The following is a 24,307-nucleotide window of genomic DNA, read 5'->3' as shown; positions in this document are numbered from 1 at the left end:
TGCCTGATTTGTAAATATTTTATCAAACCATGGTAAACTTGTCTGTAAGCAAGTTTCAGTACAGTGACGGCATCTTCAAGTCTTACTCTGGGGCGGGGGAGACGGCTGCACGGACACCTCCCATACAAGCATGCGGACTGATGTGTGTGGCTCCCCAGCAGCCAGGAAAAGCCAGGCATGGCAGTGGGGCAGGGAGGTGCTCTTCCCAGCTGTGGGAAGCAGTCGGCTCTGCCAGTCAGCAAGCTTCAGCTTCACCAAGATTCTATCTCAAAAATAAGGTGGCAGCATGTATTAGAGAAGTATAGCCAGTGAAGACCTCTGGCTGTGCATGCGTGTAGGGGCGTATAAGTCCATGAACACAGTTATACATACAAAAGGCTCGATGGTCTGTTGGGTAAGGCTGGAAAAAAGAGGAGACTAAAGCTTGTCAACACCCACCACCCACCGCCAAATTTAGGATATGGTTGTATGTCATTACCAGAAAATTAAAATGTGTTTTGTTAGCATGTAAGTTGTGTGTGTGTGTGTGTGTATGGCTTTGGTATGTTCACCTCCCATTATTTTAAGATGGTTCATATCTTAATTATTACTGTGAGCTCTTTTCCCTTTCTTTGCTCAATCCTGATTCTTGAACTGTGCTCATTAAATTGACCTTTCCCCTTATATCCTTAGTAATTTTTTTCACCAATATCTTGGAAGTAGTGTTACGGTTTGGACCTTCAGTGCCCCACAAAGGGTCATGTATTGGTGACGTGGTCCTCAGCTGATGGTGTTGTAGGGATGTGGTAGAAACTTTAAGAAGTAGGACCTAGTGGAAGTGAGGCCATTGGAATTCTTGAAGAGCGCTAGGGGCCCTAGCTCCTTTTTGTTATATGCATCTCATCTTCCATGTGGTGAACAACTTTGCTGACACATACTCCACCACGATGTTTTTGCCTTGCCATCGGTCTAAAGGGACAGAGATAAGAGGCATGGACTACACACAACCTTTGAACTATCAGCCTAAGTGAATATAGCTGACTAACACATGCAGTAACCTTTGCAGGTTCTGCTTATCTGTAAATGTATTTCATATTCAGTATTTATTTGTAATGGTGCTGGAGATTGAACCCTGGGTCCCGCAACTGCAAGGCAGACACTTTCCCTCTGAGTCACATACATAACCCATGCTCAAATGATCATTTACATAACTCCCAGGTAGTTTTCCTCAGCATCTTTGTTTGTTTGTTTTTGTTTTTGTTTTTTTCAAGATAGGGTTTCTCTGTGTAGCCCTGGCTATCCTAGAACTCACTACGTAGGGGCTGGAGAGATGGCTCAGCGGTTAAGAGCACCAACTGTTCTTCCATAGGTCCTGAGTTCAAATCCCAACAACCACATGATGGCTCACAACCATCTGTAATGACATTTGACACCCTCTGCTGGTGTGTCTGAAGACAGCTACAGTGTACTTACATATAAATAATAAATATTTTTTTAAAAACTCACTATGTAGACCAAGCTGGCCTTGAACCCGGAGATCCACCTGCCTCTGCCTCTCAATCACTGGGACTAAAGGTGTGCACCACCACCCTGCTATTTTATACAAAAAACAAACAAACAAACAAAAAAAAAACCTTGCAAATATTTGAAACATAAAAAACTGGACAAAATTTTCTGAATTTGTGCTTCAAAAGATACTGTGAAGATAATGAAAAGACAATTCCCAGAATAGGTAAAAATATTTAGAAACCCTATCTGATAAGGTCTTATATTCAGAATATGTAGAGATCTTACAATTTAGTAAGAATGCCTAATAAAAATACATGAAAGACCAGTACAGCCTTTTCTAAAAAAAAAAAAAAAAAAAAAAAAAAAAAAAAAAAAAAAAACAGATAAAAACAAACAAACCAAATTCTTGGGTAACCAAGAAGACTGTTAAAAAGATGTTCAATATTACTATCATCAGGGAAATGCAGGTTAAACTGTAGTGAGATGTCACTAGTGAAGAATGTAGACTGGCAGCAGCAAGTGTTAATGAGAACATGTTACAGATGTAACTCTCTGAGGGTGAGACTGGAACTGTCACTATGGAAATTACCCAGGCATTTCTTTTATTGTTTGCTTGAGACACAATCTTGTTACATAGCTCAGACTGGCTTGGGTCCTCCTGTCTAAGCATTACAAGTACTGAGGTTGCAAGCCATGTCCTACCACGCCTAGCTTTGGCATTTCTTGTAAGGTCAAGTGTACATTTAACATATGATATTCCATCCCTAAACATCCTGCCCTAGACAATTCCTCAGACTAAAGACCTCAGTCTCTCGCTGGCTATTTTGGCCAGAAATAGTTCTCACCATGCTCACATTGTGCAGTGACCCTCCCCCAGAAAGAACAAGATAAAACCCTTTAACGCCTAAACTGAAAAGTAACAGCCTGCAATTGTCATAGGGTTTTTCACTAAGCCCAGCCTGTCAAGGGCTTGAAGATTCTTGTCTTCAAGTTCCAGAAATGTGCAGGAACTCGTTTTCTTGTTCTTCACTTTTATGTCACTCCTAAAGATAGGCTGTTTCCTCAGGGCACACAATGGCTGTGTGGAAACCAGAGACCACAGTTCTCCAGGAAAACAAAAACAAAAACAAAAAAAAACCCCTATCTTACTAAGTAAGCATGAGGCTAGTGTTTTAAGACAACCTCTAACAATCAAAAGTTGGTTACTACGTATACCTGGCTCCAAGAAGAGCAATTTAATGTAGAAGTAATGTATCCATGGAAAGATATGTTTTTAGGAAAAATTATTTTGTGTTTAAAAAGTGAAGAAAAACGAACCTTTTTTTTTTTTCTTGCTTCCAACACTAATTCCTTTACCCCCTCCTCGGTCCCTTTGTAGCCTTTCAACATATTCTAGTTCTCCATCTTTCATCCAACAAAACAAAAACTAAAACACCTTAGCCGGGTGCTGTGGCCCATGGATCCCAACACTTGGGAGGCAGATGGGTATCTGTGAGTTCGGGATCAGGCTGATCTAAATAGTGAGTTCTAGGACAGCCAGGGCTATGTAGAGAGATCTTATCTCAAAACAAAAATCCTAAAACTCTTGATTCTGGCCAGTCTCTTCCTTCCATTGTAAAAAACCAAAAAACTTTAATCCCTCTCCTTCACAATTTCTTTCACCTTAAAAAAAAAGGGGGGGGTGGGGGGCGTACTTCAAATCCCGAGACATTTTAGTTAAATCCCACGGCTTTCTAATTATTCTCGGAGAACTTGGGTGCATTTAACATACATCCTTGTATCGGAATCAAATATCGGAATCTCATTTATTAAGTTATTAAAATACTGTTTTCTAAAAGGACTAAATAAATAAAGTCTCCTTTGGCTTCCGTAAAGACTCAAGCCAAAGATCTCACAATTACTGCACGGGGGTGGGGGATGGAGGTACGGATGGAAAGCAGAGTAAATGATGCGACTTCCCATTTTGTGTTAAACGGCGAAGAGGACCTCCTCGCTGCGGACCGCACTGCGGACACGCTGGGAACTGGAGGCGGAGCGGCTTTTGCCCCGGGCTGACCCGCACTAGTCCGATGGCGGAGACGGCTGGCCAGAACTGCAGTAGAGCCGGGGAAGGAACGATTCTCCCGAGCCACGGTTTCCGCAGGGAAACCTAAGCGAGTTCCTGTTCCGACGCACTTCCGAAGCGTCGGAACAGAGGAAGCCGCACTGGCTGCTGGGAATCCGGAGTCGGAAAGATGGTGGTCACCACCAGGTCCGGGCTCTCCCGGACCAGGCTCCAAGAAAGCTCCCAGCAGAAGGTGAGCTGGGTCTCAGGTTCTCCGGGTCTCCTCGCCGCTGAGCAGAGCGGCTCGGCAGGGCGGAGGAGGGCGACCAGGAACCGAGCCGTGCGCGCGTGGTACTGCGCCGGACCGGCTCGGACCTGGTTTAGGCCCGGGGGGTCTTTCAGGGCTCTTACGGGAGTTTCGGTAGCGTGCCCTGCGCAGGCGAGGCCTTTTGAGTTTACTGTTGGGACAGCACCGGGGAAGGTAAATTCCAGCCACCTCGACCAAGCCTGGTTTAGGGGATAGGAGGAGCACCGTTTTCACGTGGAAAGACTGGCATGGCCGAGCACTAAACCCTCCGGCAACTGAAGGGCGGCGGTGGCGTCGCTCAGAGCCTCTGGTTGTCTTCTGGTGCTATGCTCTTTAGATTGTGTGGTAACCTGTTTGTAGAAATCCAGATAAGTATCGGATTACCTTACTCCTAAACACGTGCTTAATTAATATTCAACTCCCCCACTCCCTGCGCTTCCATAAATGATTTAAAATTTACCCCCTTTTTCTTTAAGTAGAGAAAGTTTTCTTTTTAGTTCTGCTTTCTGAAGCCTAGGATGAGGCAAGTAAAAGAAATATTTTATTGTGAGTTTGTCTTCGTTTTGTACCTTCTTGAGTTTTGTTCCTTAGGCCATGCCATCTTTACCCTTGTCCCCGCCCTATCTAAACTATATTGTGTTTGTTTTGGTTTTCAGAGGTCTGCTCCTCGGAGAATTGGGACACATCTAGAAAGCACAAAAGAACCGGGATCCGATGGCAGCATGGCTGAATCACAGCCTGCTGAGAAACAGAACTCACGCAGCAACAGCAGAACTACAGGCCCAGCGGAGATCATTGTGCTCATTTCTGATGAAGAGGCTTCTGAAACGGAGTCTCACGTTTCTGGGGTTACTTCTGTGTTAGAGGTCCAAGAGCCCATTGTAAGAGTAACTAGGAAACGGCAGATTGTAATTGCGTCCACCTCAAAGTCCACTGTTAGGAAAAGGCAGAAAGTAGCCCCTCAGCATGCATCTGTTGATGAAGGAGTTGTTTCTGAAGCAGAGTCTCATGTTTCAGGGGTTTCTATGGTTGTACCTTCCACAGAAAGAAGCAGCAGAAATAAGGCTAAATCTCAAAGAGATTCAAGCCAAGAATCACAGTCGGGAACTATATCTGATGCTGAGTCGTCCTGCCCAGGCATTTCATCGTTAGAGGTCTTGCCGAGAACAACAGCCAGGAATGTGAAGAAGAAATTACAGTTCCCAGCTGAGAAGAAAGATACTAAGATTACACCAGGAAATAAAAAGCAAATTGTGGGTATGTCTGTGTATTCAGAGGACTCAGATGCTACTCAGTTATCAGCAAGACCACTTTCTCAGAAAAATACGCCAAGTATTTCTGATACTGAAACTTACAGCAATGACTTTGATGATTCCAGCCCCAGAAATTCAGGGAAAGAACTGACAGCCCAAAACCACCGAAATTTGCATATCCAAGAGGAAAAACAAGCCAGTGTTGTGTCTCTTACAGAAGTCAGAAAGGAGAATTGTAAGAGTCTGGATGAAGAGGACCTCAGAATAACAGAGGAAAAAGTAACTAATGAGAAAGATTCCCAGCCGAGTCTCTCTGAAGCTCAAGACACCAGCCTTCAGCAGTCAGTGTCTCAGAATCATTCAAGCACCCCAAATGAAAAACCCACATTCCAGCTTTCAAGTCCAGATCGGAAGGCTCTAATGAAATCATTAGAGCACAAGTTTGCAGTTGTGAATGTAGAAAGGTGGAATGACAAGAGAGGGAGCAGCAGCGGAAAAAAGAGTGACTTGGCACAGCTCGGTGGTGGTGGTGGTGATGGTGGTGGTGGTAGTGGTGATAACGACGACGAGCCCACGGGTGCAGGTATCAGTGAGGACAAGAGCAGCCAAAGTGGTGTCCCTCTTGAATGTGATACCAAACCATGCAAGTCTGAACTCAGCATGACTCAGGATACGGATAGTCCTGTCTTATTATTTCTTAGCAGTGATGAAAGCCAGCAGTCTGACAGCAGTGAGAATGAAAGGGACACTTTGTGTTCTGTTGAAAACAATGGCCAAAAGGAGGCATCAGCTGAGGACCTGGAAGATGCCGCGTGTGACAGTGCACTGTTTGTAATTGACAAAACTCCTGGATTGAGTGCTGACAAAAACTTTTACCTAGAAGACAAGGCGCCGAGTGAAGTTGCTATTGAGGAAGAAAAAGAGGAAGAGGAGGAAAATAGTGAAGAAGACTCATCAGACAGTGATGAGAATAAGGATGAGTCTAGTGATGAGGAAGACTTGCTCAGTAACACCAAGTCTAAGCTGTAAGTACTGCCTCTGAAAGGAAACTGGGGAGGCCATGCTGAGGAGCACAGCTGTGGCCGCAGCATGGCAAGCGTGCCCTTCCCTCAGCCTCCAAAGTAATGTTTATAGCATGTATTGTAATAGTGTCTCATTTAGTGTTTTCATAGGTGTGTGTATTGTGTAGAGGTTACGTGCCCCTCAGACTCATCCCACTGATGCTCCTTTCCCCAGCTATCCCTCTTTCTGCTTTCCATGTCTTCCGGGGACATGGGTGACCCAGTGAGTTTAATGCTTATGGGACTGTGGATCAGGGGTTATTTAGAAGCTCACAAGAAACTTACTAACTAGTGCTGTACCACTGAAGAAAATGTCTCTCCCTCCCAGTCATCACTGACTGCCTGTTGGTCCTCAGGGAGAGGTGGGGCCTCATGAGCTCTTGGACATTTCCATTACAAAATTGGAACTGGTGAGTTTCACATGCACCTCATTCCCACTCGTCTCCCTGTACCTGATATGAAACTCACAAAGAATCAACAGTTTAAAAACAAAAATCCAAAATACTGACACAAGACTCTTCTAGTCTTGTGCAGGTAATCAACAGCTCCTATGAGTTCTGAGTGCAACTACCATGTCATATGCAGAAGACAGTATTCCATGTCACTGCTTCTTTTCCTTCCTCTCACTCTTACATTCTCGCTGCCCCTCTTTGGGAAGAAGTGACATAGATGTCCTATTTAGAAATGAACATTTTGAGAAAATTATTCTCAGCTCTTTGACCAGTTTTGTCAGTCTTAGTAACTTACCCCACTGCCAAAAAAAGGGGGAGGGGCATGTCTCACCATATTTTAAGCATAAACCTAAACATTTAGAAAATATTTTTAATGGGTTCAGCATATCTAGCAAAAATAGTAAATTCCTAAGGTCGTCGATCACCAACCACAGGCTTCTGACAGGCTTTGTCATGCCAGGGGTGAGTTTCGTAAGTGGGCCTCAAATCCAGTTAGAAAGCTGTGATTACCTCAGTGAACAGTACACGAATCGGCAGACACAGCTTCTCCAACAAGTCAGTAGTACAGCGTGTAGGTCCACGGCTGAGTGAGACCGCTGATGGCTTTTCTTCCAGGCAGCCTGTATAGCACCTTCTGCCACTAAATGTTTACAACAGGAAAGGTTTTCCAGCTCAGGCCCAGCTTGACTTCAGTGGCTTGCAACAAAAGCCTGTGATGCCCTTAAGCATGGAGTCTGAACATCTTGTTCTTGGTGGGCAACCAAGAGTCCTGGCAATAATAATAGCCTGTGTTGTTTTGTGGAGTCTCAAGGACTTCTGTGACCAAAAACTTACATGGAGATAAGCCTGATCCCTGTTCTGGGAACAGCTTTATTTGTCCATTTACAAGTCAGTTTTGATCAATCTGTCAAGTGGTTGGTCTGCCATGAAGTACAAACAGTAGTGTATTAGTGTACACATTAGCATGTGGATGAGTTCACCCGCTGCCTCCCTTCATTCATTTGTGAGACCTTTGGCACTTTGATTTTTCTTACCAGTGATAGCTAAAATGTTCTTTTGGTAATCTGTTAGAGATCATCTGTGGGAGTGGGGGAAATGGCTTAGAAGTTTGCCATGCAAGTATGAAGACTGGATTCAAATCCCCAGCAACCATGAAAATGACAGATCAGCACGATGGCCTACCTATAACGTCAGTGCTTCAGAGGTAGAAGATATGGGATCTCCAAGCAAGCCAACTAGTTAGACTACCTGAGTGTGTGAGCTCTGGGTTCGAGTGAGAGACCCTGCCTAAATTTATAAAGTGGAGATGATCAGGGAAGATACTCAGAGTAGTGCATGCACACTACTCACACACATGTAAACACAAACACATTACAAAAGAGTAAAAACAAAACAGAAACATAATTTTTTATATTAATTGTAGAAGAATTGAGAAATACGGAAAAGTATGAAGAAAATAGTCACCTGTAATCTCATCCATTTTTTGTTGAGAGCTCTGATGTTTGAGGCTTTTTCTTTAGAAGTTGTCTTACTTAAAACTTGCTATTCCTGGATTAGGCCTTGTTTGGCATTAGCCACTAGAAATGTGGGCAGCCATAGAAGACTCTGTCCTAATAGGTGCCCTACAGTGGTGGCACAGACCAAACCTTGTCTTGGAAAGCAAACAAATTGATGCCCTGTCTCTGAGGTTGTTTGTTTATTGTCGTTAGAGGACAACCTGCAAGATCCAGTGTTTCCACCCTGTGAGTTCTAGGGATTGGCAAGGCCGTGAGTTTCGAGATACAGTGGGTTTTTCTAAACTGTGTCCTTCAGTGTATAGGTGAACTGAATGGCTTTCTTTAAGTTCTTTATGAAATCTGTAGGTGTGTTACATGCTTAGTCATCTTAGAGAATCTTGGGACTCTTGTTTGGATGTCGTCTCTGGCAATGCGGATTCATTATTTATTCCAGACTCTTCTGAATGAATGTATGAGATAAACCTTTAATCAGTGTTTGAGTAACTGCATTATAATCACTCTGTGATTTTAACATGCAATCTTGTTTCTATTTGGTCTTAATTCATCTAAGTGATCTTTTCTTTTTTAGTCTGAAATTGACAAGTAGCAGCATCGACCCTGGACTGAACATCAAGCAGTTGGGTGGTTTGTATATTAATTTCAATGTAGACAAACTGCAGCCTCACAAGGAAACTCTAACCCAGATCAAGGAGAAAAAGAAAAATGAGGTAAGCTATATGTACTGTCCCAGCTTCAGTCCTTGGGAAATGACTACTTTTCCTAAGGTAAAACTACATTGGTGTTTTCTTGCCAAGGATCAGCCCTGTCTTGGAGAGGGGGTCTGAGAGAAGGGGTATCTGGGAGCATCGAATACAAACGACTCAAAGTCAAATTGTGGGTGCAAGCTGGCAGCCTGTGTTCTGCTTTCCAGGCTCCTTTCTCTAAGTTCTGCTCTCTGGAGATCTCTAGACAGCTTTCTCTTGATATTCTCCATTCCAGACGGTTCTCCTAGCAGTTCTCTTGATACTCTAAGACATTCTCTAGCTAGCTCACCTTTATGATCTTGCAGATCATAAACCCAGTTTTTTATTTTACATATCAATCCAGTCATTTACTCTACGTCTCCTTTTGATTATTCTATGAATCTGCATTCAGGGTGTGACTGCTGCACCTTAATTCTTAGGAGACTACAAGTACACTTTTCCTTTTAACATTGTAAAACAATTCAGAGATCTGCCTGCCTCTGTTAAACTGGCCAGCTGGGGCCCCATCCCGAAATTACCATTTTCACCACACCTAGTCCTAACCTTGCTCTCTCCCTGGAACTCTGGAATTGATCTGCCTTTATAAGCAAAAACCTTAGCTGGGTGGGACTTCCTGGGACCACCACCCCCTAAATCTCTTTATTTCCTTTCTTAGTATCTTTCTGAGAAGTTGGCTTCCTGTGCAGCTGACTTTGTTCCTTTAGATTCATGAAGCCCCTCATAATTCATAATTGCACCCTTTTGTATCATAATACATTTTGTGTAGTTGAGAAATTATGTATTTTCGAACTCGTGGTTTTAGAGATCTTTTCCACAGCCTTAAGGCCATCCTCCTGAAGGTCCCAGCATTTACTATTTTTTGAGACTTTAGCCACACCTTCACCTCCTGGATTCTGATTATCATGGAATCATTAACATTAACAGGTCATTCCTTGAAGGAGGACCATAAAATGTGCCTTATACAAACAAGCTTTATGTCCATCTACATTCATGGAGGCTCATGCCTGCTGGCCCTGTTCTGGGGTACAAACCATGTCATTAGAGTTTTATCTATAGAGATGCTACTTACAAGATCAGCATTATTTCCTTTTTCATCTACCACTTAATCCCAGGAGTCCTATTTTCTTGTCTTTTTTTTTTTAAGATTTATTTATTTCATGTATGTGAGTACACTGTGCTGTCTTCAGACACATCAGAAGAGGGCATCAGATCCCCTTTACAGATGGTTGTGAGCCACCATGTGGTTGCTGGGAATTGAACTCAGGACCTATAGAAAAACAGCAGTCAGTGCTCTTAACCGATAGGCCATCTCTCCAGCCCTTTCTTGTATTTTTTTTTTTTATTTTTTTAATTTTTTTATTTTGTGTGTATATGTGGGCACATTTGTGCTGTGGTGTAGGTCAGGGGGCAACATGCCGGAGCCAGGTGTCCCCACCCTGTAGGTTCCAGGGATCAGGAACAAGGCCATGAGGTTTGACAGGGAGTATGTACCTTTACAGTGCAAAATCACTCAGGGATAGATTACTGGACTTGCCTATACAAAATGTAAAAGCCTTTAGGGCCTGGGAGGGGAGTTAAGAGGGTAGTAGAGGCAGAGAGAAGGAGAGAGTAGAGAAGTAGAGGCCGGCCATGACCACGTGGAGAGAGGGGGAAGGGAATGGGGAGAGAAGGGGGGCGAGAGAGCGAGCAAACAGCCCCTTTTATAGTAAAAGCCTAAGCTTAAATGGGGAGGAAAGAGAAAATAATTATTTTGTATTTTCATAGCTTCTGCAGAAAGCTGTCATTACACCTGATTTTGAAAAAAAACATTGTGTCCCACCATACAGTGAGTCAAAGCATCGACTTCAGAAGCAGCGCAGGGTGAGTGGGGGCTTTGTCTTTGTCTTTTCAGGTTGTGTAATACTGCAGTGTACATTTAAGCTTTATCTATGGATTGGTCTATTATAGGTTGGGCCAAAGTTCTTAGGTACTAAGGGCCATAAAATGTGGTTCCATCAACATGTTTAATGTGGCTTTTAATGTTTTTGCAGCCAAATGGCACATATAAATACAGTTTTTTGTTTGTGTTTGGGAGTAAACGCTGGAATCTTGCACATATTGTAAGCATGTGCCCTCTCACTCACTGAGCTGTGTATTTGAGCCCCACAAATACAGCTTTGAAAACATACCTTAGGCGTGACCTCCAACATCAGGGTTACCATCCACATCATTTGGCTATTAAATACATTGCTGTAGACTAGGAGCTCTATTGCATAGAGTTAATATGGCCACCTTAAAGCTCTGATCCACATGGAAGCACACTGTGTTGTTTTACTATTTGAACTAATAAACCTGTACAAAAGGTGCTGATACAGAGCACACTGGCATGCGGCAGGCACTACATTTTGGATGAATGAAACAAAATGTTAGGTAGAGTTTTCAAACGAATAACAGTTTTGTTTTGGACATAATATATAAGGTTCTGGACTTGAGAGTTAAGTAGTTTCTAAGACCCTTAAGGCTTAAGTAACTGAATTTTAAAAAGTGCTTATATACCAGCTCCTAAAATGATTTTATTCATTTCTTCTTGTATGAGCTCTTTGAGACAAAGTGGAAGCTGTGTGTTCCTTTGCCTGCAAGTCACCCAGGGAGCCTTCGTTTATGAAACTGATGCCATGCCAAAAAATGTTTGGGGGCTTTTTTGGTTTAACAATTCTTTTTTTTTTTTTAATGTATTTTGGGGGTTAATGCTTACTGTAAAGTTGGGATCTGGGTTTTGTTTGTTTGAGACTGTCTCGCATAGCCTAGGTTGGCTATTGGGGCGACAGGGGTACATTACCATGGCTAGTTCATGCAGTGCTAAAGATAACCCCGGGCAAGAACTCTACTAACTGAGGTACCTTCCCAGCCCTTGAAAATTCTCCCTACCCAGATGCTGAAAGGACAGCCCAAGTTGCTATCTTGAATTCAAAATCATCTAACCTCAATCTGTCCAAGTAGTGAGGTCACAGTTATACACTATTATACCCGAGTAATTCACATAATTTTCTATTTGATGATTTTAGGGGAGGTTCCCTTATAACACAGCAGGCAGTGTGCCTAAGGGGGAATTAGTCTCTGTACTCTTATACCGTAAAGAATGTTCATTTGGGGAGCTGTTTAGTGGTCAGGAACACGTGCTGCTCTCACAGAGGATCAGTTTGTGGTCCCCAGCATCCACGTCGTACATCTCATAACTGCCTGTAACTCCAGCTCAGGACATCCAACACGCTTTTCCTCTCCACAGGTACCTGCGCACGGTGCATGGACACACAGAAAAATACATTTTCGTTTTCTTAATTTGTTTAAAACACTTGTTTTTCAGAAAGAGCGACAAAAAACAGCCGGTAATGGTTGGTTTGGCATGAAAGCCCCAGAACTGACAGATGAACTGAAAAATGACCTCAGAGCATTAAAGATGAGAGCAGGCATGGACCCCAAAAGGTTTTACAAGAAAAATGACAGAGATGGTTTCCCCAAGTACTTCCAGGTATGATACTTACTAGTGGTCATGTTCTGTGGAGAGTAGCTTAGCAATGCTGTGCTTACTATTAAATTAGAAAGGATTTGCACGTGTATACCAAGCCTGAGCTCAGTGTCTCTTAGGCTCTGGACTGTCTAGAACACAACTCAGATAGCCACCGTTTTATAATGGGTCCCCGATACAAAGAGGCAGCATGAAACATGGCTGCTGGGATCAAGGGTGGCTCTATTCAATTCACAGGACCTTTGTGTCCTGATGTATTGACAGTACTAACCTAAGAGCAAAAGTTCATTCAGGATGCAGAGAGAAGAAATTATTTTGCATGCCTTTTCTTTTGCAAGGTAGAGAGGCATTCAAACATTGCTTGTTGGTGTCTCCTGATGGGCGTGCAAGTTCATGTTTCCACTCTGCTCAACCCTCTTCTGCTCACTTGAGTTCTTATAAGTTAAGTGTCTTACCTCTGGCTTCATTGTAGCTAGTCTGTATACTGCAATTTACTTAAATATTTGCTGTCAGGCTGTACCTCTGAGACTGAGTAATCCTTAGGGACTTTTGAGGTACTCCATTTCACTTCCTTTTGACAGTCATAATCTGTACCCAAACTAGCTGCCAGCTCTGTTACCAAGCCTCATAACCTTCACCACACTCAGTACTTAGCTGTCTCAGAGCTTGTGCTGTAAGGGTCCGAAAATCACTGAAGGAGGCCCCCAGATTCAGTGTGCAAAAATAAAGAGCCTTTATTCTGCAGAAAGATCCAGCATGGTGGGGTGAGGGGGGGTGTCAACCATTCCCCAAAATGGTGACCCCAGACAAAGGCATGCAGGCCTTATAGGGAACTGGGAGAACTCTCTAGAAGGATTAGGTAATCTAAAATTTCATTGATGGATGCTAGGGGAATGACAGGTGATCAGTGGTCTACATTCCTATGTCACAAACATTCAGCCATGTGATGAAATAGCACATATGGCCCTTTCTGAGATAAGATATTTCCCCATTTTTGTGGTTATCCCCAGGCTGTTCTTTGGGAGAGAGGATTTTATGGTCTTTTCCTAGAGCTGGTGTCTTATGTATGATCTAGTTCTGGGACTTACAGTCTATTCCTGAAGCTGGCACCTTACGGACTTTTTTGAAATCAGGCCTGATCCTTAAAATGGAGACAGGTGGGGTTTATATTACTCCGTCTCTGCTGGGTTTACTTTCTTCTCCCTTGTTGGCACAGTCAACTTAGAACTATATAGAGCCAAGTTAAAATGTCATACTTGTCATTCGTTCGAGACAGGGTTTCTCTGTGTAGCCCTGGCTGTCCTGGAACTCACTTTGTAGACCAGGCTGGCCTTGAACTCAGAAATCCGCCTGCCTCAGCCTCCATCCGGAGTGCTGGGATTAAAGGTGTATGCCACCATGCCCGGCTCATATTTGTCATTCTTAACTCCTTTAGTAAACCAGGTCACTGTGTCTTCAGAGCCAAGTATGTCATATGTATATCATTTAATTAGAAAGCACAGTTTATATTATATTGTGCTGTTCATCATGAATTTACTGTTTAGCACTGAAGTATGTAAAGTTTTGACCTATGGGCTGGAGATAAAGCTCAGAGGCCCCAAGTTCAATTCCCAGCAACCACATGGTGGCTCACAATCTGTAATAGGATCTGATGCCCTCTTTTGGTGTGTCATAGATTTAAAAAAAAAATTGGACCTACTGTACAGTCTAATAGGGAAGTATCAATAGTGCCATTGTACTGGCTAATAATAGGTTTAATTTTGCTTATATAAAATGGCATGATTTAGTACATGTATAAAATAGGTTGTGCTTTCTGTTCCTTTCTACAAAAAAGCTTGAGCTCTGTACTGAAGTGTGGAGCAACTGAACACCCCGTGCTGTATGATTGATTTCCTTCCATTTTTCTCAGGTTGGAACCATTGTTGATAATCCAGCCGACTTCTACCATTCACGAATTCCCAAGAAACAGAGGAAAAAGACGATTGTGGAAGAACTGCTGGCTGACTCTGAGTTCAGGAGGTAATTGACATTTTGTAATGTGTGTGTTTTTCTTTAAGTACACATAAGTTTGTAGGTTACATTTGGTGACTATATTTTTATGAGACTACACAACAAAACTAATTTGGTCTTTGGCATGAGGAAGCCAAAGCCTCCTATCTATGACTTGGAAAATTATTGCTCTTTGATTTTTAAGCTTTTGGCTTTTGTTTTGGTTTGAGACAGGGTCTCTTGCTATATAGCTCTGGCTGTCCTGAGACTCAGAGATTGCCTGCCTCTGCCTCCCAACTGCCCACTGCACCCGGCCGGCTCTGTAACTCCAGTGCATAGGAGGTTCAAGGCCAGCCATACCAAGTCACAATCTTAAAACCCAAGTGAAGTGAATACAGATTGAGGACAGAGACCACGGCTGCCCTCAGCCTCCTGACACTTGGTGGCAATATGGTTTCTATAAGAAGATTCAGTACAGAACATTTTGGAATTGAGCCTCCTCCCTAGAGCTGTATTAACTGCTAATAACTGATATACTCGATACATCATGCTTTAGATTATAGCATAAAGGTTTGTTGTTTTTCTTTCAGATTTAATCGAAGGAAGTATTCAGAAATCATGGCTGAAAAAGCAGCAAATGCAGAAGGAAAGAAGTTCAAGAAAAAGAAGAAATTTCGCAATTAAAGTTTACAAGCAAACTATATTATTTTATAGATCTTGATTTGCTGAAGGTTATCACATAATTTATATAAATATATATAAATAGCGATTTCTATTTGGAAATAAAGATTACTGACAAAATCAATTGTGTGCCTCTTGGAATAAAAGTAGGTATATGTATAAGATGATATGTCTGGTTATAGACTGTTAAAGGGAAAATGAGTATCAACTATTTTAATGTTTGTCAGTTTTTTGAGCACTTGGTTATTTAAGGAAAATACAATTGAAAATAAGCAGGACACAATCAGTTATATTTAAAGAACTCTTAAGGGCTGCTGAGATGGCTCAGTGGTTAAGAACACTGGCTGCTCTTCCAGAGGTCCTGAGTTCAGTTCCCTGCAACCACATGGTGGCTCACAACCAATTGTAAAGGTATCTGATGCCTTCTGAAGTGTCTGTACATGCAGACAGCACTCCTACATTTAAATAAGCACATAAATTTGTTTTTTTAAAAAACAACTTTTTGAAATAATCAAAAACTGTACCTAACTGCGGTGCTTTGAGTGGAGGGTGCAGACCCAGCTTTTGCATACCTCTTCTTCCAGGGTCAAGCTACGGTGTGTGGGTAAGGTCAAAGTATTCCTGGAGCAAACTCATGAAATGCGTGCAGACACAGAACTAAGTGAACTTCACACAAGCCTGAAATGACATAAAAGCCTCCCTGGAATATATGGGGTAAAAGTTGCAAGAGGGCTGGAGTTTATTTTAGCAACTGAAACCTGAGGAATGATTCCTTAATTTTGTTGTAAACAAAACAGGATTAAACAGTAGGATCTTCACAAGTCAGACAGTCCAATGCCGTAATTTACCTCCTCCAGGGGCTCTGGCAGGCACCCAGCCTGCCTGCTTTCTGGAGTGCTGATCGGACCTATAATGCTTCTTGTTTGTAGCTCTGTATTATTTATTGGACCCCTTATTTCAGTAACTATAAAATCTTAACATTTTACCTTCCCTGTTTGGGGTCACAACCTAGCATCTACGCTTCCTTTATTAAGACAATACTGCCTGTTGCCTCTGTGATAACTGCAGGTGGGAGAAGAAGGGTAGTTTCTTTACACACTAAGAAACTCCTGGTAAACATTGTTTACAGTCACCAAACATAATCTACAAACTAAGACTCAAGGGGCGAACCGTTGCTGTGTGACTTTTCTGTCCTGTGAATGTGAAAGGGCTAATTCTTTGCTTCAAAAGTACTTTTGAGTATTGACTCGTTACATTTTCATTAAGTACTTTGTCTCCATTGACTTATTTGAACTTTTTGAAAACTTTTTCTTATAAGCCATTTGTAGTTTGTCTTAAATGTACCTCAAAGGCCTATGGTGCTATTGTGAAGTGGTAAGACCATTAGGAGGGCCTAGTGAAGTCTTTGGGGACAAGTCCTTGCAAGAGGGAATTAAGTCTCTAGCCTCTTTGCAGCCACAAGGTGGCTAGCTTTGGTTTTACACATTTCCTTCCTGGTAAAGACTTCTTGCCATGAGATCACAACCTATGGAGCAAAGCCAAAATAAACCTTTCCTCCCTTTAATGCCACATTTTAGTTACAACAATGGAAAGTTTCCTTGTTTTCTATTTCATTTGTAGTAACAGAGGGAATGTTTAACAAAGTTCCATTAGGTAAACTGAAATCACCTAGAAATAATCGTTAGTCACCTATTAACATTCAAAGTTTATTTTAAATCTTCCAAAATTACATGCCTGAAATTCTAGCACCTGAGGTGCTAGAGGCAGGAACATCAGAGACTGAAAGTCCGCTTCAGCTACCTAATGAGTTTTATATGCAATGCTGTCCCAAATAACAAAAAAACTTCCAAGCCATAAATAATGTCTTAGTGTAACTGTAAGAAGGTGTTGAGGTAGGTATCCACAGAGAAGTCTGTTCCAGCAAGGGTTCAAGCCATAGAAACTCTTCATTGGTCAGCTGGTGACTACCCTGGGTGTGTGGGACCCTAGTACAGCCCTGAGCCTTTCTCAGAGTGCACTTTTAAGCATAAAAACCACATCCTGGGTTGACACACCTCAGCGAGAACACCCAGATGTGGAACTGCAGAAGCCAAAAAGCAACGTTAGTATATTTAGGAACTTTTTAAGACTATAGACTTTGGTGGATTAGGTCTTTGTCCTCCTTTGGGCAGGTGTTGCTGCCTATGTGCTGGATTTTAAGGCCTGAATGGTATTTCTGTCATGGTGTCAGCTGTGTTAAGTCTGTGGTCCCGTTACAAAGGTAGGAACTTGTATTTTTATTACATTTTTGATTGTGGATGGGGTGGGGGGCATGGGCATGGTGCTCAGAGGACAGATGTGAGAGTTGGTTCTCTCACCATATGGGTCCCAGGGATCAAACACAGTCCATCGACCTCCACCACGGGCCTCTTTACCTACTGACCCATCTCACCAGCCTGAAACGTCTGCTGTTGATCCATCCTTGCCATCCTGGCCTGTAAGTATTTGCATATGTCAACTTAGGATGGGGTTCTATTCTAATAAACTGAGTTTAAGTTGAAAGTGGTGTAAACTGAAGATACATTTAATCTAATGTACCAAGGCCTTACCTAGATTCCCTGAAGTGTTAAGAACATGTAAGTTAGTCTGCCGTTGCACAAACTGATAACATGCCCAGCCTGACGAGAACCATCACTAGCCCAGGAAAACAGCCTGCCCCTTCTGCGCAATCCAAGTCTCTTTCTCTCCACTGTCATCAGTTTAAGTCACACTTGTAAGGGACCATCTGTGTTTAAATAATGGGTGAATCTGTCTTGGTTTAGTGATGTCCTCAAAACTTGATCACTCAATTATTAGACCTGATGACTAACGAAAGTCTGACTGACGGCTACAGCCAAGTGTGGAGTAGTAGATCAGTTAAGAAGTCCAAAGCCTGCCGCTGTCTCCTTAGCAATAAGTCTTTCTTTCTCCTCACACCCTCAACTTTTCTTTGCCAAGTTCTTCCTTTCTGTAAACACTTACTACACTACGTTCTGTCATGTCTAAGTACCAACAGTACATCTCTAGGGTGTCCCAGAGACCTCAAACCAAACCCATGCATTATCTGAACTCATTATTCTCACATGCTCATTCCAGTATTTTTATTTTTTGTCTCAATTGCGTCAGCACTCACCTACTAGCCTAAGTTGAAACAGCAAATCTCTGGCACACTAGCTAGCTGTTCTTGCCCTCCTGCATCTCTTAGTTCCAGGCTCATGTCTTCTAGTAAACACCTCAAGTTTGTATTCTCAGCCATCTTGTCAACCACCTCCCTCCTTCCAGCTCTCAACATTTTCTTGCTTTTGTGTCTTCAATAGCCCCAGTCCATGGTCTACACTGCAGCAGCAGAATAATACCAAGCACATCATATGGCTTCCCGCTAACAATGACTCAGCATCTTCCCATGGCCTTTAAAGTAAATCCACACTCAGCAATAATGTATGAAACATTTGGAATATGGTCCTGGGGGGACTCAAAGTTTAGGGGTGTTGTTCATTTGTTTGTTTTGGACAGGGTCTCACTATGCAGCTGTTGCTATCATGGAACTCACTAGACAGACTAGGCTGGCCTCAAGCTCAAACCACTACCAGACTCTGCCATCCAAGGGCTGTGATCAAAGTACAAAGTACTCCACCACACCCAGCTGCTTCTCCAGTTCTAAATAAGAGGGATTCCTGCAGGTGCTTATCAGGTGGGCTCTTGTAGCTTAGTAATTTAACAGGTGGGCTTCCAGAGAGCCCACTAATCACTGAAGCCTGACTATAGAAGCCAATAAATGCAGACTGGGGATGAAGCTCAGTTGGTAGCTTGCCTAGCATAACATGCACCAAAAGCCCTGGATTTGATCATTAACATCACATGAACTGCTTATACATGCTTGTAACTCACAGAGGTAAGGGGATCAAAAGTTTAAGTTTGTCCTATAGAGTCTGAGCTCAGGCTGGGCTACACATCTAAGTAAATGCAGAGCTTTGGGGATAAAATTATATCTTGAGGACTCTAAGCCATTTATAGATTGATCCTTTGATGGGCTATTAGGATGTGAAAACTTAGGACCTTGTTGAGAGCAGGTATTTGAGGACATGCTTTTGGGAAGTCTATTATCTTGCTTCTGCTACCCCTGCCCTCCTTCTGTCTGCTGATGTGAACTGTGTTGTTCTATACTTGTTTCCTTGTCGTGGTGTTCTGCCTCAACACGGACACAGAAGCATCCAAGCCAAGGAACTGTGGACTGAGATTAGATAGCAGGATTTATGGCTTGGGAACAACAGAAATGAGACCAAGTCACAATATTGGCTTTTTGCATTTCTGAGTAGTGAACAGGTTCTGCGTTGTAGTGTCAGGCCTCTCTGGAGCTTCTGAAACGGGGTATTTCTACAGGCAGACCTTGAACCTCTCTGATGCTCTTGCCTCAGCCTCCAGAGTAGTTCAGATTCTAAATCTGTGTCTTCCAGCCAGGCTCCAAGCATAAGGTATGAACCTGGACAAGCAAGGCAGAGCTCCCATTCATTGGCTCTTTAGCATAAGAGTAAAAGAGAGATAACACTGACCAAGAGGGTGACCCGGGTGCTAGCTTTACCAAATGAAAGAGTGGCTTTTGATTTTTGGGGGATGAACTAAAGTTTCACTGTCCATTAGTCCCAAAAGTTTCCAAAAGATAGGTTTCTTATGCACACACACACACACACACACACACACACACACACACTATCCTTTTATTTTGTGGGCTAATTTGGTGGTCAGCCTTGCTCGGAAACTGCTGAGTTACTCCTCAAACATTCTGGTCTCATGGTATAGACTGCAGATGCATAAGCTGCCTAGAACACACAAGGGAGGGGTAGAAGAAACACCAGTTCCAACAGGCAACAGGATGAGGGACAAAGCAGTGCTTTAGGTGATAAACATTTATATGTAGAGCTGACCCAGGAGTTAAGACTGCAAAAGGGACGGACACTATAGGAAGACAGACGCAAAGCCTTCTTATTTTACGCTTTTATTGTATTTATCCATCAGGTATTGTAGGCTCCAGAGGAGACTCCTATCTTAGCAAAAGTTCACTCACGTTTCTGCAAAGTAACCCAGAAAACTAAGGGGTGTCCCGGGACCCATATGTCAGAAGTGTTCTTTCTCTTAAGCTAGCAGGAAGCTAACACATTCTGCCTGGCTGTGTGAATTTAATCAACTAAAGGTAAATGTGGCGATTTTGCTGACCGGCTGTCAGCCAAGGTGATCTGGAGGCTTACGCAATAAGTCTGTCTTGAGGAACTGGCCTTTCCCTTAGTAAGAGTTTCTCCTTGGATTCCCTCCCTGTGTGTGACTTCCTCATTCTCCGCCAACTCTCAGTGAGGTCAGAAAGGACTAGGTCTGTAGACTAGGTCCTGGCCTTTTGCCCAGTGCACTGTTTTATGAGGAAGCTGTCAGGAGCGGGCCTGTGATGCACACAGAGGGTCCAGAGTTTGCCTCCCCTTTCTTTGGACAACAAGTTGGTAGTTCCTTCTTCAGCACCTCTGAAACCACGAGTCAAAATAAACTTACATTTGCTTATCTTGTTCTGGCGGAGACAAGAAGATTTCTAATGTCCTCACAAGAGCCTACACTCACTTTAGTCTCCCCAGCAATGTGTGAGAATGCTTGTTTCCCACAGTCCATGTTATCAAACAAGGGGGACTTATTCATAATTTATAAATCACAGCATGTGTAGCCTGGACCAAGCTACTTTATTATTATATTAATGAATAATTCATGACTATGCAAGGGAAATTAAAAAAAAAAAACTTGGCCCCTCTAGACTGTACAATAGCACACAAAAATTTCAGACCAATGCAGCAAACTAGAAAATCCAGAAAGAGAAGTGTGTACAGGGCTTTAGACAGCGATGAAGGTGGCATTTCAAATTAGTACAGAGGACACAGAGGCTAAACACCAGCAACTCTGGGGCAGAACTCCCATTTCAAAAGATAGTTCAGATGGGGCAAAGGTTTAAACCGAAAACCATTAAAAGGGAACTAACACTCTGGGGGGCCTTCACACTTAGAAGCTAGCAACACTGGTAAATTACAGTATGTGAATTTCTGTGAGAGGAAAACGTTTCATAAAACACACAAGTAGACTGGAAAATAAACAGCATTTATTAAAACCAGAAGGCTGTTTTCTCATAGGTAAAGAACTACAAACTAATACAAACATCCTATTAGAGCCATCCTACGTGGGTGTGAGCGACCCAATATGAAAATGAGCTCAGTCCCAGGGCAGATAAATCACAGAAAACAAGTTACCCCGAGCATGAAGAAGTGGGTTGAAAACTACGATTAAGTGGGAAACAGGCATTCTCCCACACTGCTGGGGAGAATAAAGAGAGCAGAGTATATGAGGGGAAGCTGCCAAACCTTATCAAAGCAGGCAGAGATTGGGAGGGCTGGAACCGGCTGGAGCGGGCAGTCCAACTTCCTAGGAATCTGTTGTAAAGATACACTTGTGCACAAAGAACAGGATGTCCACTCAAGGACTGCAATGGGCGAACAATGCCTGTCCAAACGTCTACGTATTAGCTATTCCATCAGCAGGACACAACGGAGCAGTGCAGCTCCACCTGTATTAACTGAAAGAGGTGAAATATACTGTGAAAGTGTGTTTTTACCGACAATTTTGATTTTTTTTTTACGGTTTGCATAAATTAGGGGTTTTGTCGGTACAGTGAATTTTTAAAAACTATGCATACTGGCACTTGGTGAAGTGAAACGCTCACTCTGTGCAAAGCTAGTCTTGTCACTTGTCAGAAGGGGACAAGACAGTAACTCTAGCTGGCAGGCAAAGCCTGTCAACTCCAACCTTTGGACTCCAACCTGTCTCCTTTCGTGAAGAAAGCAGACAACCCCAGAAATGCAGATTTCTGGGCCCCATTCCAGATCCACCGAAATGGCATCATGAAGTGACCACAGAGATCTGCCTTAAAAAAAAAAAAAAAAAAAAAAAAAAAAAAAAAAAAAAACAAGATCCACTCGAGATTCCGGAGGCGGGGTGGGGTGAGGTGGTGTACTTCTAATGCCTTCGGACTAGCCTGCGCATCCTGTTTTCTTGACCCTGCTGGCGGCCACTGTCAAGCTCCAGACATGGAATGTCACTTGAGATAGACCCAGGCCTATCTCAAGCTCTCATTTAGGCCAAGGTCGAGCACCTGGATTCTCTACTGCCTCCTCGTTCTCTCGACTGGGATCGGTTCGGGTCTGCTAAAGGGGTCTGAAAAGTCCCGGAACTGCAGGTAAGGGTTGCGGAGAGCAGCGGGAGTGGTGTGTGGCTGTGCTGGGAATTAAGCCGGGAGTGGTGTGTGGCTGTGCTGGGAATTAAGCCGTTTAGATTACAAAGAAAAGGAGTAAAAGACAGAAATCAAAGATAATTTCTTCGGTGACAAAAGAAAAACGTTTCGACTCCGCCGGGACTCGAACCCGGAACCTTTGAATGCCTTCAACCTCTAGAAGTCCAATGCGCTATCCATTGCGCCACGGAGCCACCTGTTGGAGTTTCCGCGCATCTGCCACATTAAGCTAGAGGCAACGGCCCCACTCCCGGGCAGACACCATCGCGGTCGCCTCCGTCGCCGGAGCCCAGCCGCCGCGCCTAGGACACCTCCAACGGTAACGGCGAGGCCGGCGGGCGCCCAGCCGCCCGGGAACCGCCGCTGCTCAGCTCAAGGGCGGCGGCTGCGGGCCGCGGGTCGGGAGAGCGCAGCGGGAGCCCGTCGTCCGTGGCCGACCCCGCCTGTCCCTCCCCGGCTCCCCGCCTGCTCCGCAACCCCGCCTACCGGTGTCCGGCGGCCGCTCCCCTCCCGGCCGGGCCGCCGAGGCTGCAGGCCCAGACCGGCCGTTGCGCCGTTGCGCCGTCGCGCCGGGCCGGTGACGCTGGGCACTTCTGTCGCCATCAGCGAGCTGCGAGGGCGAGCAGCTGTGCCCGGGGCTACGAGGCGAAGGCGGCGACCCATCGCGGGTCCCCCGGGCTCTTCCCTGACGCCCGGACCTGCGGCTGCGAGTGCGGGCCGAGGCGACGTCTGTGTGCGTGCTTGTGCGTGTTTATCTGCGCGGGGCTTCGGGGAAACGGGGTTTGGGTTGCATTTCGCTCCCCACAGACCCAGAGCCGAATTTCTGAGGTATCCGGGCTCTGGTGGCCTGAGGGGGGCGACGCGCCCCGCACCGATGCATCCTCCCGGGAGCTTTATCCGCTACGCCGCCGCCGCCGCCGCCGAGCGGCCGTGCCGCGCAGCCGCCGATGACCACGCGCGCCCCACGCGCGTCTGAGTGGGCGGCCTCCGGAGGCGGACGGCGCGGGTGGGGAGCGCGCGGGTGCGAGCGCCTCGGCTGCAGGGCGCGCGGCCGAGCGCGATGGCGGGGTCCCCACATCCCCCACCCGCCCCGTGCCAGCGCTGGACCCCGCATTTCTTTGCTCAGAAGGGCGGGGTCGCCGCGAATCTGAGCGGCGGCGTGGGAGGGAGTGGGTCTTCGGTTCCTTAACCCCCTCCCCATCTCCATCAGGGCGACCCCGAAGCCCGGCGGAGAGAACTAGCTAAATAATAAAAGCCCGGTTGCTAGGCAACGGCCGCTGCCAGACAAAAGCCCAGGCTCCGGCTCCAATCAGCGTGCGGCTCTCCCGGCCCCGCCTTCTTAGGACTCGCGTGGCGCGACCTGACGCTGACACCTCTGCACCAAACCAGCATCACTCTGTGCCCACGGGGTGGTCTCTGCCAGGCAGAATTGGCCATCAAAGGATAGGGTCCTTGCCTCGCACTGTTCGCTAAAGGGGGAGAGGAAATTCTCAGTGGGGGAGAGCATTTTTATATTAAGGGGTAAGTATCAGCGTCTCCATTATCGAAGGGAAAACCGCAGCTACAGTAAGTTAAATCACACACATAGGAGTACCCCAGCTAGTGAGGCGAACTATAAAGAGTCAGACTTTATTCTACCTTGCAGGCTGATTACATTATCTTTCACGGCTTTATCGATATTGACAGAACACGTGTGGACTATTGACGACAAAAGCAGTAGCCAGAGGGGCAGCATGTTTATGAGTTCCCTGAACTCGGATTCTCTGAGGAACAAGGCATATGGGCCCCAGATGCATGGTGCACACAAAATGGTTTTCATTACAGGAGAGGATTGCTGAGCTCAGAAACTACTATGGTTTATGATGAGCGGCAAGCAAGCCTGTTCTTTGTTCTGCAGGGAGACATTACCTCATCTCTCAGAATTGCTCCTTGCTAAC

General features: G+C 44.5%; 1 protein-coding gene and 1 non-coding gene across 2 annotated transcripts; one reads left to right on the top strand and one right to left on the bottom strand.

Annotated features, from left to right (window-relative positions):
- Nucleotides 1–3,687: 3,687 nt before the first annotated feature.
- Nucleotides 3,688–15,164, top strand: Dnttip2 (deoxynucleotidyltransferase terminal interacting protein 2). The gene is made up of 7 exons (XM_021157999.2): nt 3,688–3,785; nt 4,496–6,117; nt 8,691–8,829; nt 10,630–10,725; nt 12,209–12,373; nt 14,280–14,389; nt 14,950–15,164. The coding sequence occupies exons 1-7, from the start codon at nt 3,723–3,725 to the stop codon at nt 15,041–15,043; spliced, it is 2,289 nt and encodes a 762-aa protein (XP_021013658.1). The 5' UTR covers nt 3,688–3,722; the 3' UTR covers nt 15,044–15,164.
- Nucleotides 15,165–22,479: 7,315 nt separating this feature from the next.
- On the bottom strand, nt 22,480–22,564 carry Trnar-ucu (transfer RNA arginine (anticodon UCU)). Its single transcript is given in 2 exon segments — nt 22,480–22,515; nt 22,528–22,564. It is a non-coding gene; the product is annotated as a tRNA-Arg (tRNA).
- Between the last annotated feature and the right edge of the window lie 1,743 nt (nt 22,565–24,307).

Source organism: Mus caroli, unplaced genomic scaffold (assembly GCF_978045245.1).
Source record: "Mus caroli unplaced genomic scaffold, Mus_caroli_1 scaffold_3, whole genome shotgun sequence".
NCBI lineage: Eukaryota > Metazoa > Chordata > Mammalia > Rodentia > Muridae > Mus > Mus caroli.
The sequence above is the reverse complement of the archived record's forward strand: the minus strand, read 5'-3'. Positions and strand labels throughout refer to the sequence as shown.

Bases quoted from the DNA above. Each gene is read 5' to 3' on its own strand.
- Dnttip2 (XM_021157999.2), top strand. From the start codon at position 3,723: ATGGTGGTCACCACCAGGTCCGGGCTCTCCCGGACCAGGCTCCAAGAA. The intron at 8,830-10,629 runs GTAAGCTATATG...GTATTTTCATAG, and splicing joins AGGAGAAAAAGAAAAATGAG to CTTCTGCAGAAAGCTGTCAT. The intron at 14,390-14,949 runs GTAATTGACATT...TTTTTCTTTCAG, and splicing joins GCTGACTCTGAGTTCAGGAG to ATTTAATCGAAGGAAGTATT.